The 18409-nt window shown below is 40.0% G+C and overlaps 1 protein-coding gene across 1 annotated transcript in view; it reads right to left on the bottom strand.

Annotated features, from left to right (window-relative positions):
- The window catches only part of DNM3 (dynamin 3), a 421129-nt gene that overhangs the window by 114153 nt on the left and 288567 nt on the right, over nucleotides 1–18409 (bottom strand). The window contains exon 19 of the mRNA XM_089668875.1: nucleotides 2669–2833. Coding sequence (XP_089525001.1) covers nucleotides 2669–2833 — 165 coding nt within the window. The remainder of the gene's footprint in view (nucleotides 1–2668; nucleotides 2834–18409) is intronic.

Raw genomic sequence — 18409 nt, 5'->3', positions numbered from 1 at the left:
AAAAAATATTAAAATATACCTGCGCTAAATGCAATCAGGGTAGTGAAAAATCTGCTAACATCAAAATGCAGGCAACATGTGAAACAATAACAAAAACAAAAATGTAGCGCTAATTCACACCACAATTGCACAAAATATGATGGAAAATTAATTAATCAATTAAAGTCCTCAAAGAATTTCAATAAATGTGAGGAAGTGTTGGAATAAAACCATATCTTCAAAAAAGGATGTGCCACCAACGGGAAGACAAGAGAAAGAATCCTCCATCAACAGCATTCACAGCCTCTTACCAGAACAAATGACTACAGACCATGCGGTCAAAAATAGCAAATCTGGAATGGACATATTGGATCCTTGATTTTCTCCCTCAAAAAGGCAGTTCCATTGCTATGACTCTATGTTAAAAATCCAATTTTAAGCCTCAAGGACAGTGGGATGTATATATGTGTTACATCAGTGGGAAGAGGCTAAACTCAGCTGGCCACTGGAAAACACCTGCTGGGGTGCATTAGGACTGTACCATTCCTGCTTATGAACTATAGTGTCACTAGAAGGTCATCTGGCTGTGCTGTATGTTCCTGACAGTCTATGGTTAATTAGAGTCTGAGCCTTCTTGCAGTATACTCTGCACATATGTGCCACAGTCCTTGCACCCACAAAAAAGCTCCAGGCTCCCCCAAAAAAATTAAAAATCAGCAGCTACAAATACTGTAGCTGCTGATTTTTAATATGAGGACACTTACCTGTCCAAGGATCCAGTGATGCTTTCACCAGAGCCGAGTCTTCAACGGCTTTGGGTGCAGGAGCCAGCATCTTAATGTAAGGGAAACCTTAAGGCTTCACAGCCAGCCTCCTAGTGCACATGCGCAAAGCATGCTGCGCTTCGTGATGGTCCCGCATTTTTCTGTGACCTGTGAAGTGTCCCAGAAGGCTGGAAGGAGAGGAGGCTGAACTTCCAGCTCAGATCATCGCGGCACATCTGACCGGAAGTAGGAGTGGGTACCTGTCAAAACGCGGTACCTGCTACCCCCAAAAAAGTGCAAAAAGGGGCAGTGGAGGGGGTAGAGGATTTAAACAAGTGGAACTTCCCCTTTTAGGTAAAGTTTGCTTTAAAGTGACAATAAACAATATTCTTATTCTCCTTTTGCCTGTTTGGAATGAGCAGTGCATGTTAGATGTGGTCTTGTGCACTGTTGAACGCACACTTCAAATCCCATAGTCCATAATCCCAAGTCCATTTCAGGCGTGAGCAAGGGAAGGTGGCTGTGTTCTTACATACAGTGGGACCATGGAGAATGAACAGAGCCACCTTCTAACAGAAAGTCCGATCTCAGCAGCAGCTGAGAGCAACAGAAGGTACTTTTTTCGGGTTAAGCATACATACTTGAATATGATTTTCTTTTTTTTAACCAGACCAGCTTAGTGAAATTTTAAATATTGGGCCACAAGTGAGAGTCTCATAAACACATATAAACCTAAGCACAAATTATTATTTTTCTAAAGTGAAACTTTTTCAGTGCATGCTTTTTCTGCAAAACGGATATAGAGTGAAAGCTAACACTTTGTCTGAGCCTAAAGCCTAGTACACATTATTAGAGCATCAGAAGAATTGTTTTTTTTTCTGAATGTTCTCACCATGTTGAAAACAAGAATGCCATTAAAGCATTACCAAACCCAGGACCCTGCTACTTTCGTAGCTATGTTCCAGAGTAGAATCAGAAGTGATGTCATGTTTGTGTGACCCTTCTAATCATAGTAACATTAATTATGACAATATTAATGATAATAATGTTGTGTAAAATAAAAAAAATAGTATTAATATTATTATTAATAATAATAACTATTAATCAAAAACCTTTTATTTGTAGTCTAAGAGATAATCTGTATACTGGTAAACTATATACTACCATTCACTTATCACTATCACAGAAATTGCAGCTTACATCTCCTTAAAACATTTTTTTTATCTTGTATATGCTATTTCTTTTTTGTTTATGAAAATTATTTCTGTTGCCATCTTCTTCCATATGTGCTTTGTTTCTGATCATGTGCGGTCTTGTTAATTTGTTTTTCTCAATACTGTATTAAATAAACAAAAATTGTTTGTTCTGGTTACTAACAAGAACAATTTTCCAGCATGTCCCTTTGGAAATTTTCATCTGAACAGTCGACATCGACACTTGAAAGCAGTATACTAACGAACAGAAAGTCAAATGATTGTTCCAAACACAGGTATTTTTTACCTAGTTTCTAATAATGTGTACCTGGCTTAAGTTAATAAAGAACTTCATGAACATAGCTGTGGACTATGTGGCAAACAGCAATTAAGACAATAAATACCTTGGTTAGTTGTGTATAATGTGAGGGGAAGCTAACGAAGGACATTCAGGAGTATGTAAAGTACAACATAACCAAAAATGCAGTGGTCATGAGTGTGTAACATACAAAAGAGCATGTTCTGAACCCACAGGACACTAGTGACCCATTAGATTGCTAGCCCTGGAACCTGCACTTTTTAAAAATAAGTCAGTCATCATGATTTTTTTTAAACCAGTTGAACAAAGTCAAAGATATTACTTGTGGAGTCTATGACTAATTGTCATAGAGTACAAGTTTTAATAAATTCACTTCAGACCACAGTGCAGTATCTCTGCCATGTATCACTTACACTATTAATCATCAGGTGCATCAGTGTCTTTGGTATAAGATCTCTTATAGATTTGTTGATAATGGCCATATAAGAATCCACCAAGTTACGGATTGTTTCAACTTGCCGTTCCAGCTGCGGATCCATTGAAAGGTTATCAGCTTGTGACTCCTCCTCCGTATCTGTCTAAAGGGATTAATGTCAAATATGAATTTCTAAGTAATGTATATAGTTACAAATTCCTATTCATTACATTTTATTGTGTGCAGCATTCCACAATGATATTACAACAATATTCACCTGTATATGTATGTATATATATATGTATATGTATGTATATATATATATATATATATATATATACATACACACACAATTTATATAAATATAAACAATAAAGATGCCTAACAAATTATTTTTGTATACCAAATGAGTATTTATTACTGTTCCATTTGCTGTTGGCACAAGACAAAGGTTTCAAGTTTTGGTCTGACCAAATTAAAATAATACAGTTGCAAGAAAACGTATGTGAACCCATTGGAATTACGTGGAGTTTTGCATGAATTGGGCATAAAATGTGCTCTGAACGTCATCTAAGTCACAACAATAGAAGAACACAGTCTGCTGAACATAATACTACACAAACATTAGATGTTGCCATGGTTTAACCATTAGCCGCCCGGCCTATAGCCGTTTGGCGGCCGCAAAAATGGTTTAGCTTTCCAGGGTGTACGCCATTTGGCGTCCTCCCGCACATGCGCAGTTCACGCGGTTGCAGAGCCGCGCAGCGTTGAGATCTGTCACTGGCCGTGTACCTCGGACACGGCCGATGACAGATCAGAGTACCGGCCCCCGTTGCCGGTACCATGTGACCTGCTGTGACCAATCACAGCAGGTCACATGACAGTTGTATACAATGGATGGCTTCATTCATGCCAGAATCCCAGAGTTATAGATCTATGTTATATTTGCTATTTCATTAAAGGTGTGATTTTAACTGCACTTTGTCTCCGTAGATGTTCCTGACATCTACACAGTTCCCCTCCCTTCTTTCTCCCAGGCTCCGGTAGATGACTTCAGCTTAATGCCCCTGTAGACGCAGTAACTACTCCCAGACAGCTTCCTGCTGCTCCAGCAACAGTATCTGTGTGTAACTGAGAATCAAGTCTCACAGCATCCTCTGTGACAGGAGCCAGAGAGCAAGTGTGGTTGCAGTGCCTCAGGCTTGTCTCCTCCATGGGTGCAGTGTGGGTCAGAGCACAATGGGCCCCATATCCCTTGGGGCCCGTGTACACTTATCACTCATGGATTATACTCCACTGGGCACTGATCACTCATTGTGTTCATTCAGGAAAGGAAGGAGCCGGTAAATATGACATACATGACTAGCCCCTTCCCCTGCTCTGCATCCAGAAACATTCCCGAAATGCCAGCAGCAACAGCGGAGGGAACCCGGCAGCACTTGGTCATCCTCTCTGCGGGCTCAGTGGCTGGGCACAGCATCCCAGGTGGAGGGGAGAGGGGAGGGTGGTGGGCTTTAAGGGGAAGCAATAAAATCTGGGGGGGTGCTGACAATCAGGGGATGATCACCCCTCTGGGAACCCTCTTCTGGAACTGTCCTCTGTCTAGTCCCCTGACTCAGATCACAGCCCCCTGTCAGTGATAGGACAGTCTCTCTTGTAGCCCCCCCAGTCATCACACTCTGCTTTCTTTCAATCACCTGGCTACAGCAGTCTGCTGGCAGGTTTCTGACAAGGATCTTCCTCCTGTTCTCCAGCTCTGGATATTAGTCCTTCAGCCTCCTTTTCATCTTCCAGGGGGAGCCCATAGCTCTCCAGCCTCACGAGACAGCAGAGGAACAGCCAAATACCCAATACCTAATGCTGCCATTTTACAGTGGCTGCAGCAGGAGGCCACACCCACATTCCCACCTCTTATGCCAGTGTCCAGTGGGTGATAGTAGATAGTGACAGTTTGTGCGAGAAATGCTTAAAATTGAGGTCTCCACCGGGGCATCTTCTGCGGTGCCTGTACCCTTTGGTATGCACTCGCTGGCTAGGCCACCTAAGAATCTTTTCCGTATCTGCATGTTTTGACAATTTTGTTTACAAGTATTAGGAACAACCAAACTGTCTGTTTGTACTCCTCAAATGCTTTGGAGTGCATTGCCCTTTTGGTGAGGCTCTTCTGGTGAAATGGACCTCTCCAAAACTATAATGTAGCTAAGCGCATAGACATTCCAACCTAAAGAAATCACCCTGTAATGGACCTATGTGGCATTCACCCAGTCATCACATAAAGAAAAAAAAATACATTTGATAAAAATCTATTTTTATTACAAAAAATAATTTATCAAATATATAACAAAGTTCCAAAAATTACATCCTTCACCTTCGCAGTTATTAAAGACAACGTTGCCTTGACCAATTAAAACACAGTACGGACAATACTAACCAACTTATGCCTAGAATGGGTTCATCGTTAATACAGTATGTTTGAGAAAATATCCTTTTTAATGAAGGTAACCCAGTCCAGGCATACACTCCCACCACTGGTCAAGACAACATTGTCTTTAGTAACTGGGAAGGCGAGGGATGTGATTTGTTTTTTTAAACTTTGTTATATGCTTGGTAAATTATTTTTTGTAATAAAGATTGATTGTTTAAAAAAACTTTCCATTTCCATTTTCCCCATTTTTTTTTATTATGTGATGACTGGATGAATGATGCATAGGTCTGTTACAAGGTGGTTTCTTTAGATTGGGATGTCTATGCCTTGTACATTGTAATTTTGGGATGTTTTGACCACATGGACCACGCACCAAACGTGTAAGTTTGGTACACAGTTATTATTTTGATTAGCCTAATGCCATCTTTTTTTTATTATTGTTGAAGTGGACCTCTCCAACTGTGGTAGATCCTCCCATCTTTAGGATCCCCAAGGACACTGTGGTCCTGGTGGAGGAATCCCCCTCCTTTATAGATCCGGCAGAGCGGAGTCTGTGGCACGTTCTGTGTTCACCATTACCATGTCAGCGTCTACGGGCCTGTGTTGGCTGCAGCCCTGGTATCCCAGACACTAACCGATTGGGAAAAGGTTTTACGATGAGCTTTGACTTCTTGACAGGTGCTCTAGATGTATGTGAGACTGGCAGACCCATTGGTCCAGGTTTTGAAATATGTTTGTGATGCATCCCCTGATGCAGCTCCACCTCTCTACAAATTCTCCATTTCAGCAGTGGTGCTTCGGTAAGTCCTTTGGCTTCAGTGTTGACTAGTCTTTAAAAAAGGCTCTGGTAGTCCTGCCTATCCAGGGCAAATGTCAATTTGAGACTACATTGGATGACAGTATCAAGAACTTTATGGGTAGCATCTTCCTCCCTCAGGCTACTTAGGGAAAGAAACCCTGGAGTCCGGGCCTGCCTTCATGGCTCATAGCTGATGTTCCGTTCACCTGTTTCCTTCGGACAAGATCTTTGAACCCTGCAAAACCTCAGTGGGCTTAGCCAAGCACCCCTGATCCTAGAAGCCTTTCAAGCCCACTTATATGTCCTCTTCATCATGTAGGGTTGTCTCCACCCATCCTTCCCGAAAAGTGGGCCCACAATCTCATAGTCTTCAGGTACAAGTTGGATTCCAGGACCTGCTCCTTCAAGGCGGTTGTCCCAGTTAGTCGGAGTGGTTCTGGGGTTTTACTCCCATCTATTTATGGTTCCTAAGGATGGGGTTTGCCCAATCCTGGACCTTATGACTTTGAATACCTTCATGTGGGTTCAAAGCAGAAGTTGGAATCTATTTGCTCTGTGGTGGTTTCTCTTGATTAGGGGATTTCTGGGTCTCCAAAGTCATCAAAGACTACACATCCCCATCTGCAAGGGACACTGGCATTTCTTATGCATTGCTATCAAGGATGCTCATTATTAGTCTGTGGTGCTCCCCCTTGGTCTGACCTTATTCTCTGGATATTTACCAAGGCATAAACTCCAGCCCTTGCCTTGCTGAAACAAAGAGGGATCACCTTGACCGGTTACCTGGATGATTTGCTCCTGCATGCGGAGACTCGCTTGGCGTGGATGGGCGGTATCGAGGTTTCCTCCCTGGCCCCTGGAGCATCTGGGCCTGATTCACTCTGGGAACACAGCACCCACCCCTCTCTTGGAGTTTTCTTCCTTTTAACACCGCTTGTGACTAACTGGCTTGACTATAGCAGAGAGGGGGTTTTATACCTAGAGGGAACTGCGCATAAGAGGTAAGAGTTTTTTTCTGCCTAGTGTCCGACTCCTCTAGGTGGCACTATACGGTGAGTAACAAAATATCCATTTTTTTCCCTGAGGCTCAAAAACGCAAATGCACACTCTTTGCTGATGACATTCTCATGATTATAATGTCTCCAATTACGACACTTCAAAATCTCTTTACACTTTTAAGTAAGTTCTCATTGATTTCAGGGTTGATGGTGAATAAATAACCTCAAGCATTAAACTTGTCTCTGCCACTAAATACAACTGAAGACAAAGTTAAAGACAAAGTCTGAACCAATCTTTTTTATAAAGCAAATTGTTGCTGCATTCCTAAGATTATGAAAAGAGATTACTAGATGGTTAACTACCCTTTCATTAATAGATATGTGCAGTGAAGAAGAATTTGCTATCAAAATTCTCTTATGCTGCCCAAATCTTTTCCATACCAATCTATAAACAGGATATAGAAACGTTTCAGAACTCATCAGTTTACTTTGAAGAAAGAAGAAGTATAGAACATTATATACACCTAGAACTCTGGGAGGACTGGGATTAAATATTTTCAGGCCTATTAACCTATTAGCACAGTTTATGCTTGACTTGAGGAAAAAGAATGTCCCTGAAACAGTCATTATGAATTTATACTCTAGCCAAGCCAGATCACTGAATTTTCAGTTGGTCTGATCCAAACGTAGACTCCTGATTCTGTACCCTTCTCTATCACATACTTTGGACTTGTGGGATAGGTCGCCTATCAAGCATGACTTGAGGTTGCAGCAATTGCATTTAACCTGATTATTTGGTAACCCATTGTTTCCTCCTTGCCTTAAGTTGGGCACAAACTGGCCGAATATTGGCAGAAAATTGTCTGTTTGTCAGGAAACGGCTAATTTTCGGCCCGTGTATACAGCTGTCTGTTCTACAGAAGCCAGTCTTATGATCTGCTTCTGTTCAACAGGCATTCTGGAAAACCAGCATCATATCAGCTCTGGCAACCAATGGCTGAGAGTGCTGGGCAGTGTGTTCTGGCGGTAAGGGGGGAGTCCCCTGTCAGAATGCAAAGGCACAGCAGGGAAGATCGCTGCACTAACATATCTTGTGTTAGTATGGCAATCTGTCAGTTTTTTCTGTTCAGCCCGCTAGTTTGAATAAAAAAAATAGCAGTGTGTATTGGGCTTAAGCATATGGAATTTTATAAAACAAAGTATCATTAATAACAACTGCCTGAATTACCCCACGGCCACCATCCAGATTCACCATGTAGGATCAGAAATTCTATGTTTTAATTTGATTGGTTTCAACATGAACAGTTCTTATTTTAAAGTGATTCTGAAGGTTAATTTTTTTTTTTGATAATGAGTACCCAGCTCATTTCAATTGTGGGTGAACAAAGGCTTTCAAAGAATTGGGGAGTGTCTAGCTCAAAAATGTATACACTCGCTAGATTTCTTTAAGTCTCAGAACCAGTTACATCCAATTTTTCACTCTTCTTTATGTCATATCACTCCACACCACAAATCTGATCTTGGCTATACTCTATCTGAACTCGTAAAAATCTGGATATGGTTAAAGGTCACATCTCTAGTACTCATAATATGTAACAGTTGAACTGTGAAATTACCTTATATGACCCAATGGGAAGCTAATCTTAAAGTAGTTTTAAAGGCAGAAGATTTTTTACCTTAACCACTTAAAGCGAAGCTCCAGTCAAACCTGAAAAAAATAAGTAAGCAGCAACAAAAATTGCAGCTACTGACTTTTAAAAAATAGCCAGTCACCTGTCCTACTCTTCAACGCTGTGTCACAGCCAGGTGACTACTGAGCATGCATGGTCTTTTGAGAGCTGTCACTTGGGAGGGGGGGGGAGACAACTTCCGAATGCTCTATTTGTGTGAAAAAAAGATATCAATTTAGTTTGGGTACAGCATTGCATGAGCGTGTACTTGTGTTTTTGTTCCCTTCATGAGAGTATATGAAATTAAAAAGGTGATATTTTGCCCAGTTTAGCTATATATTTCATGTCAAGAACGAGTCTAGATATAACAACAGATATGCAGTATAGTAACAGTCAGTTCTGTGGTCCATTTTGTTGACAAAATAGGCACCATTTTCTGCCAACCTTTTGGCAGAAATTGCTGTGGTTTCCTTATGAGAAAAAGGACTACACTTTAGCCAAAATGGCATTTTTGCCAAAACTTTGATGAATATGGTAAAGAAATTACATACTGAAACACCATATTAAAATTCTTACCTTCTCTAGAGATTCAACAGGATCAAGTCAGATTTCATACTGGGAGTGAGGCAAGGGACAGCTCTCTCAAAGTACTTTGTATAATCCCTGCCAGGTCTTCTAGGTTCACCCTTATTACTTCACTACAGATGGAGTAAAGGGGTTTGCAGGTTGGCTGCATTACTCTTTCCTACCCACTCAAAATCCAGTCTTGGTACAAAAATGAACAGTTAGATAATCTCTCGCTTTTTCTTGTCCATCAACTGTAGTTAGGATAAGTGATGCAGGCTCCCCACATTTTTAAACTTGCAAAGTGTTGCTTCCTACTCACAATATTACACGTAAGCAGCACTGATGTAGCCATCTATAGCAACCTAATAGCCATAAACTAGCGACATACAGTATGTACATGCTGCAGAAGTTTATCTCTTTATATTAAACATGTTGGGAATTCCTTTCACATTTCAGTGTAAGGTTTTGTAAATGTAGGGAACTTTCTCATTTTAACATTATTCTGACTAAACCCTTTACCCGTTCTACCAAGTAGTCATAAACTCTCCTAACCATTTGTCTGGAAAGTGGCTTTCTTCAAATATTTAAAGTGGAACTGCACTCTCTCAACCAACATTGACTATTTGAATCATCATGCTGCTAGACACCCTCAATTTAATATTTGGTAGCACAACACTTGGAAAATATAACTGAAATCAATTGCTTCCTGGAACCATCAACGAGTTTCTTACACCTCTCTACTGGAATTTTGGACCACTCTTCTTTGCCAACTGCTCCAGGTCTCTCAGATTGAAAGTGTTCCTTTTCCCAACTGCTGTTTTGAGATCTCTCTCCACAGGTGCTGATTGAGATCTGGATTTATTGCTGGACAGTTCAGTACTCTCCAGTGTCTTGTCTGAAACCAATTCTGGGTGCTTTTTAACGTGTGCTTTGGGTCATCGTCCTGCTGTAAGACCCATGACCTCTGACGGAGACCCAACTTTCAGACAATGGGCCCTACATTGCACCCCAGAATTCTTTTACATTTCATAATGCCATGCACACGGTCAAGACATCCAATACCTGAAGCAGCAAAGCAACCCCAAAAGATCAGTAAACCTCCATCATGTTTGAATGTAGGGACTGTATTCTTTTCTTTAAAGGCCTCATTTCTTTTTCTAAAAACAGCAGAATGATGGGCTTTACCAAAAAGATGTAATTTTGTTTCATCTGTCCACAGCACATTCTCCCAAAAGGATTTTGGCTTCCTCAAGTAAGTTTTGGCAAACTCTAGTTTGACTCCAGTCTGGCTTTTTTATGTTTCTGTGTCAACAGTGAGGTCCTCCTGAGACCATAGCGTCTCTTTTTATTCAGATTGCAACATATAGTGCGAGCTGACACAGTTGTACCCTGTGCCTGAAGGTCAGCTTGAAGTTGTCTGGAAGCAGTATGAGGTTCTTTATCCACCATTTGAACAATCCCTTGTTGCAATCTCTGATCAAGTTTTTCCCTTTCATCCATGTCCAGGAAGATTAGCTACAGTGCCATGGGCTCTAAACTTCTTGATAATGTTGACAGTGGATACAGGAACATTAAGATCTGTTAATTGATATAGGTGAGTTTAATTACAAATTACAGAAGCATCACAAACTTGGAATGCAATTTCTTACAATTTTGAGAAAGTGACAATAATTTTGTCCAGTCCTTTTTTGGGGTTAAGTATGGAATGTGTCAGATTTGGCTTTTTGTTTCTCCACTATTTTGAGCCATACCAATAAATAAAAAATAAACATGAAAATGCCTTAACATTTGTAATTGCAACAATGTTTTGGGCAAAGTGGTGCATTATTTAACAGAAATGCAGGGGTGCCAATATTTTTGGCCATGGCTGTATATCATATTTACTTCTTTTAAATAGTTTTACATTTATTTAGTTACTTCCTAGTTTCCATGCCTAGGGAAATGATGTCATACATCCCAAGAGTCTTCAGGAGGGGAGGAAGGGTTTTCTCAGCTAAGCACAGCCTCCTGCCTACATGCCTGAGCTTACGGCAGAGGGATTCCAGGAAGTAAATGCTACATAAATCATCTGCCATTACTCAAGATGGCCACAGCCAAAAATGCTAGGGGATGCTTTTCTAAGTGATTTCTCACCAAAATAAAGCATGGAGATATGGATGGATGGGGGAGTTTGCTATGAATAATAAAAGAAAATTAAATTTTGCCTTTGGTTTGTGGTGCTCAGATACAGTGTAGTTCCACTTTACGTAAACAACTGACCTAAGTTTCTGATTTAACATCAACTATTTAGTTCTTCTAAATAAGATTTCCTCTAATTTTCCAACGTGGACCCCATCCCAATCTAAATGACATCGCCTGTGTAAATGTTATTAAAAGGAATAATCTCCATAGGATAGTATTAGCTTTTCAGATTAATCATTTAATATATGTAGATCTCGCTTTTATTCTTTCAAAACAGTATTACCAAAATTTATATGGAAACAGAAAAAAAATAGAATACATTTTCACATAACCCAAACTTGCTGGAAGTTTTTGGCCTTCTAGATCTAAAAAGAATATGAAGCTACTTTTTTTTTTAGTCTTTAATAATAAAAAAGCTGTAGGTTTTAAGTTAAAACACAACTAAGCAACTGTCCTTCACACTTTGCTAACTGCATAATTAAAAAACGTGAAGGACTGCCTGTCCTTTTTTCTCACTACTCACAGTGTTAAAACAGATTGTTGCCACTTTAGCTCACCATTAATATTAACTCTAGAATTCTATTTTTCAGTCTTTTTTAAATAAATCCACTTAAAAAAAATTGAGTACAAAACCCTCTGAAAAAGGTCTGCAATGGATTTTGGAGGAGACCCACATATCTTTTTTTTTTTGTATGTGGGATCCCCCTTAAAGTCCATAAGACCCCATTCTAGAATAAGGTTCAGGCATGAATTTTTTGGGGGTCTCAACATAATTTTTTTTCCACAGCGTCATGGGCTGTTACGAAGCACCATAACAACCAATGATTGTGTGTCCTAGCAATCAAGGAGCAGGAAGTCATTCATTTAATCTGGTAGAAATACCGCTACTATATGAATGACTTTTGGTTGCAAGAGCCAACATTTTGGTGGGTAGGCAAACCGTTGTTGTAGTTTGTCCATTTAGTGTTTGGATTAAACTCTACATGGCTGCAAACTCTGATCTCATGCTCATTAAAATGCTAGTAAAGTCTTTTTTTTAACTTGTACCTACAGGTAAGCCTGTAATAAGGCTTATCTGTAGGTACAGTGAAAATCACATGAGCTCTCTTGCCACGGGTCCCTTGTTCCTCAAGTTGCGGTACAAAGCAGGAGGAGTTTCACTACCCCTCCCATCACTAGAGGTACAAATGACTGGTCTCAAGATGGCTCCTCCACGGCCTGATGAGGGAGCACTCATGCTCCGAACGCTCACCAACCCTCTCCATCACGTAACCGGAAGTGATGTCTTCTTCGCTTTGAGGGAATCCGGAACTCGGAAGACATGCTGGAAGCCACCAGCATCACCGCCTAGAGGTTCCATATTCTTTCACTAATTGGATGATTTTCTAGACCACAAGTGCTATTCTCCTTATCCTTTGTGAGTGGCCTGTATTACATTATTTTTATTAAAGAGTTTTTTATACTGCACTTAGAGGGTGCTGCTTCTTTCTTCCTGATCTCCCACATGGCCTCTCTAGCTCATTATTGGCTGGCACCTATCCAGTGGTGCATCAGAACTCCTCCAAGGATTATTTATTTAAGGAATTTACTATTTATTGCGTTTGCACACATGTATATGATTACATGCACATTCTCCTTTTAAGGTCTATCCTTATCCTCAATTGTTGCCGCATACACCACTGTAACCCCATCTTAGAGTGCACGAAATACCCATTTTCAATTATGCTACTGTGAAGAAGCCATTCTGTATTTGGAGATTAAATCTCTTTTCCTCCAGACATAATGAGTACCCCCTTATCCTCTGTGATGACATTAAATGATAAGTTCACCTTTTATAACATGTTACATATTACACCCATATTCAAGGTGTAATATGTAACATGTTATGAATGCTCTGGCCCCCACTCCCCCCAGTTTAACAGGTAGCGGGGGATATTTTCTCCCCCCCCAGCTGTCAATTTAAAACAAAAATGTGGCCATGTAGGGCTCCACCCGCCTGGCCGCGTCACTCATTCCTCTGTGAATGAGAAACTACAAGTCCCGACAGCCTTAATGGCTGTCGGCTTGTAGTTCTCAATGAACTACCACGGCACTGCCGGTTTTAATTGAGAGTCAGATGTCAGCCAGCCTATTTTACAGATTATACAGATGCATGGGCAGATTAAGGAGTGAGCCCAAGAGCTAGCCAGTCAACCATTACAGATATTTGGACCTAAAGGTTGTTTGTACATTCATCAAAGGGCACTGACTGCTACTACTCCAAATGACAAGGCTTGTTTGGCTTCTGGTGAGCTTTTATTCATCAAAAGCGATTCCTCCTGCGCTCCGGGACCCAGGCCGGTGGTGAGTAGATGGAATCAAAACTCCAGAAAAGCAACCGCCGGAGTATACAAAGTCGTGCAGCTCCAAACCAAGGCTGGGGAAGCCCGAACAAACTGTGAAGTGAAACAACAAGAAGCGCACCAACCTTGTGCATTACCTCAGTAACCAAAATTTATTTAATAAAGGAATGGTACTCACAAACAGCGAATAAAAACAGGCATGTAAGTCCACCAAGGGACTTCTTCCCCAGCTCTGAGGAAGAAGGCATGACCTTCGAAACGCGTCAGCTGGACTGAGTGCCTACACCCATGATGGGATTCGCACTGGCCTCTTGCCTTTGAAGTCCCTTGGTGGACTTACATGCCTGTTTTTATTCGCTGTTTGTGAGTACCATTCCTTTATTAAATAAATTTTGGTTACTGAGGTAATTCACAAGGTTGGTGAGCTTTTATTCATCACAGCCCTGATTCGACAGTGAGGTGCATATGGATGCAACTAAATGACGGCATCGCTTTACTTTTGACTGCTGGTGGATTTGATATATGGGTATTTTCGCTGTTGTAATGGCAGTGATAGTTTTTGGTGAGTTTAAAATTCACAGGGAGGCTGTGATGGACTTTTGAACACAATTCAAAAATATTTATCACATTTTGTTAAAGGTGGTGGATTGTATTTTTCAAGATTATCACCATTTTCTCATTTTATATGGACTGAGTCAGACCATTTGGTACAATACTGATTGACTATGATTTTGGCACTTTCCTTTTGCAATTTCTGTCTACTTTATTTATATAGGTGGCACTGCATTTTTATGTTCTTTTATGTCTTTGTAGATTTGTTATACTATCTATCAGTGTGAGCTGCCATGCACCTGTATACACAGAAAGAATATATTTTCTGTTTCATGCGGTATTTAAGGAATGTAAGAACATAATAGCCAATTTTGAGTAGTCTGTGCCATTTTGGATCTGCTCTCTCAACAGTAATGCATAGAAACCTAAATATGGAAATCATTGGGGTTGATTTATTAAAGGTAAACCTTTTTTTAGTTTTGGATAGAGTGGAGTTGGATTAGAACACCTGTAAAGTTTTTATTGTTGTCTGTGCCCCCATTAGATTCAACCTCTCTATCTGCTTACCAGGGGTTGTCCCCAGAAAAGTAATAGAGGGGACATCTTCCAATAAGGATATAGATGGCAAAAAATAAAAAAAAACAACTGACAGGGGTTAAAAACCTATCCTTACTCTATTCAAAATGAAAAAAAAAAAAGTTTTACAGAGCTCAGTACATGAGGTAAAGCTTCACTTTGCAAAGAATACCCAATCACATGCAAGGTGGAAAAAACTGTATTTTTCCTTGCACATGATTGGATGATGGAAGTGAGCGGAGATAATTTACTAAGCTCTAGAGCAACTTCACTTGCAAAATGCTCAGTCTATGTGCCTTTAGTAAATCCTCCATTACATGTAGTAAAATATATTTTTTGTGAATATACAAACATATACATTGCTTGCTGCAAAAAGCCTCAAAATCACTTCAAATATAATACAATGTACATACATATCACAATGGTAAAACACATGTCATGTGTAGAGGGGATACTTTACTTTTTCACAATTATTTTTAGCTATATATCTTCCCACTGACATCATTAATCCCTTTAGCTATCTGTAAGGGGGGGAATTCTTCCCAACGACCACAAGTGTAAGGAGCATTCTTCCCATTTCCTGACATTATAAGAATAAAATAAAAAAATAAATAAAAATACCTAGATCAAGGTTTGATCTAGGTCAGTGTAAGGGTTAATGTTTGGGTCAAGGACAGGGTCAAAGGTCAAGGTCAAGGGCGAGGGTCAAGCTTTTTAAAATTTTTAAATTAGTATCAGTGTCAGTTAGTAGCAGGATAAAAAACAAACAAACAAAATGTGCACTATTGTTTCTCGGTCATACTACAGGTACAAACAACAACTAACATACACATATGTGGTATCGCTGTGATTGTCAGGAGTAGGAGAAATTGTTTTGGGTTGTTCTTTGGCGGTTGGTTATGGTAGTAGCAAACAAATTTACAACAAAAAATTTACTATTTTGGCTGTTTTCTTAAAAAAAAATCAGGATATATCCATTTCCTTTTACCACCTAATTGGTCCTGAAACAAACAAGGTATAATCCACCTGGTTGCACAAAGTGGATGAAAGCTTAATTGAAAGTCTAATTTGTCCTGAAACAAACAAGGTATAATCCACCTGGATGCACCAAGTATTTGTGATGATATGTACAGTTTTGCCGACCCATGTCAAAATTGCAAAATTTTGCTTAGGCTCTAAGATTTGCTTTACCCTTAGGTGTGAAGGGGTTAATGTAGTTGTTTTTTTATACACCACCTGTGTACTGTGAAAGCAGCTTCCTTTTCACTGGTATTCTAGTCACCTTTTTTTGTTTTGTATTAGTACATATGCTGCAGGGACCGCACTGACTTAGTAAATTGGAATATTTCGATGGTTTGAACCATTTTACTTCTTTATTATTTATAAGAAAAACTGACAGGGGTTCTAATTCTTCTCCACTGTATTCATACCACGGGATATTGCATGAGATAAAATACTGCATGGCTTTATGAGATAAATACCACATATTTCGGAAAAATACCATATGTGGTATTTTAGTAGCGTTTTTTTTTTTTTAAACGCTGAGTGGTATTTTTTCTTAAAGTGGTCGATCCTGCTTTGTGAATGGAGCCCACTGTCACTAAATGCAAATGTAGATTGGAGGATTCCCCTGGAAAGAAGAAATGAATGCTTTCCTGTCCCACCACCCACAGAGCTCATCGTTGCTTTCTTTAGGATCTACAGTGCCTTGAAAAAGTATTCATACCCCTTGAAACTTTGCACATTTTGGCATGTTACAACCAAAACCATAAACATATTTTACTGGGAATTTATGTGATAGACCAACACAAAGTGGCACAGAATTGTGAAGTGGAAGGCAAATGATTAATGGTTTTCAAAATATATTTCTTACAAATGAATATCTGAAACATGTGGTGTGCATTTGTATTCAGCCCCCTTTACTCTGATACCCCTAACTAAAATCTAGTGGAACCAATTGCTTTCAGAAGTCACTTAATTAGTAAATAGTGTCTACCTGTGTAATGTAATCTCACTATAAATACAGCTGTTCTGTGAAGCCCTCACAGGTTTGTTAGAGAACATTAGTGAACAAACAGCATATTGAAGGCCAAGGAACACACCAGACAAGTCAGGGATAAAGTTGTGGAGAAGTTTAAAGCACGGGTAGGTTATAAAAAAAAAATCCAAAGCTTTGAATATCTCACAGCTCACTGTTCAATCCTTCCGAAAATGGAAAGAGTATGGCACAACTGCAAGCCTACCAAGACATGGCAGTCCACTTAAACTGACAGGAAAAGACTTCCATCTTGTGACTCTACCCCATAGCCCAGACATAGGAAGAATACGGGAGATTGTTGTCACATGTACCACACAGCCAGTACTTGCCAGATATTCCTGCAGCTCCTTTAATGTTGCTGTAGGCCTCTTGGCAGCCTCCAGGACCAGTTTTCTTCTTGTCTTTTCATCAATTTTGGAGGAATGTCCAGTTCTTGGTAATGTCACTGTTGCGCCATATTTTCTCCACTCGATGATGACTGTCTTCACTGTGTTTCATGGTATATCTAATGCCTTGGAAATTCTTTTGTACTCTTCTCCTGACTGATACCTTTTAATAATGAGATCCCTCTGATGCTTTTTAAGCTCTCTTCGGACTATGGCTTTTGCTGTAGGATGTGACTGAGAAAATGTCAGGAACGACCTACTAGAACAGATGAACTTTATTTGGGGTTAATTAGAGGCACTTTAAATGATGGCAGGTGTGTACTGACTCCTATTTAACCACTTGCCCTCCTGAGGATGTATCCAACTTCCTGACCAGGCCATTTTATGCGTTACGGCGCTGCATTACATTAACTGACAATTGCTCTGTCATGCAACACTGCACCCAAATGAAATTTACGTCCTTTTTTCCCACGAATTGAGCTTTCTTTCGGTGGTATTTGATTGTCTTTGCGTTTTTTTTTTTATTTTTTGCACTATAAAAAAAAAAAGACTGACAATTTTGAGAAATAAACAATATTTTTTACTTTTTGCTATTAAACATGTCCAGTAAAAAACATTTTAAAGATCAAATTTCATCATAAATGTAGGTCAAAATATATTCTGCTACATGTCTTTGCTAAAAAAAACCCCAATATGTGCAAATTAATTGGTTTACGTGAAAGTTATAAAGTTTACAAATAGCGGTATATACATTGGGATTTCTTTTTTATTATTTTTACTAGTAATAGCGGCAATCAGCAACTTATAGCGGGACTGTGGCAGGCATTCTGACACTGTGGGGAACTGACTTGGTGTCACTAACATCCCCAGTGACACCAATACAGTGACCAGTGCTAAAAAGAAAGCACTGACACTGTACTAATGGCACTGGACAGGAAGGGGTTAACATGAGGGGCGATCAAAGGGTTAACTGTGTGCTGTGTACTGTTTTACTTGGTGCTGTGTCCATGGGCTTCACTGTAATCATGCTGCTTTGCATGGCTGTGCTGTGCCCAGCCATCCAAAGCAGTGTGTACAAGTCCTCCTCCCCGTTGGAGATACTCAGCAATCACTGGGCGCCTGTCAGCCGCGGCTGTAAATGGTGGCATGGGTAGGGCGTGCCCACCCCCCTACCCAGAAATGCAAATCACGTGTATATACGTGAT

The sequence above is a fragment of the Staurois parvus genome, unplaced genomic scaffold (genome assembly GCF_062004578.1).
Source record: "Staurois parvus isolate SC_StPar_1 unplaced genomic scaffold, SC_StPar_1.0 ptg000066l, whole genome shotgun sequence".
Lineage (NCBI taxonomy): Eukaryota > Metazoa > Chordata > Amphibia > Anura > Ranidae > Staurois > Staurois parvus.
Note: the sequence above shows the minus strand (reverse complement) of the source record. Positions and strands in the feature narration are given on the sequence as shown.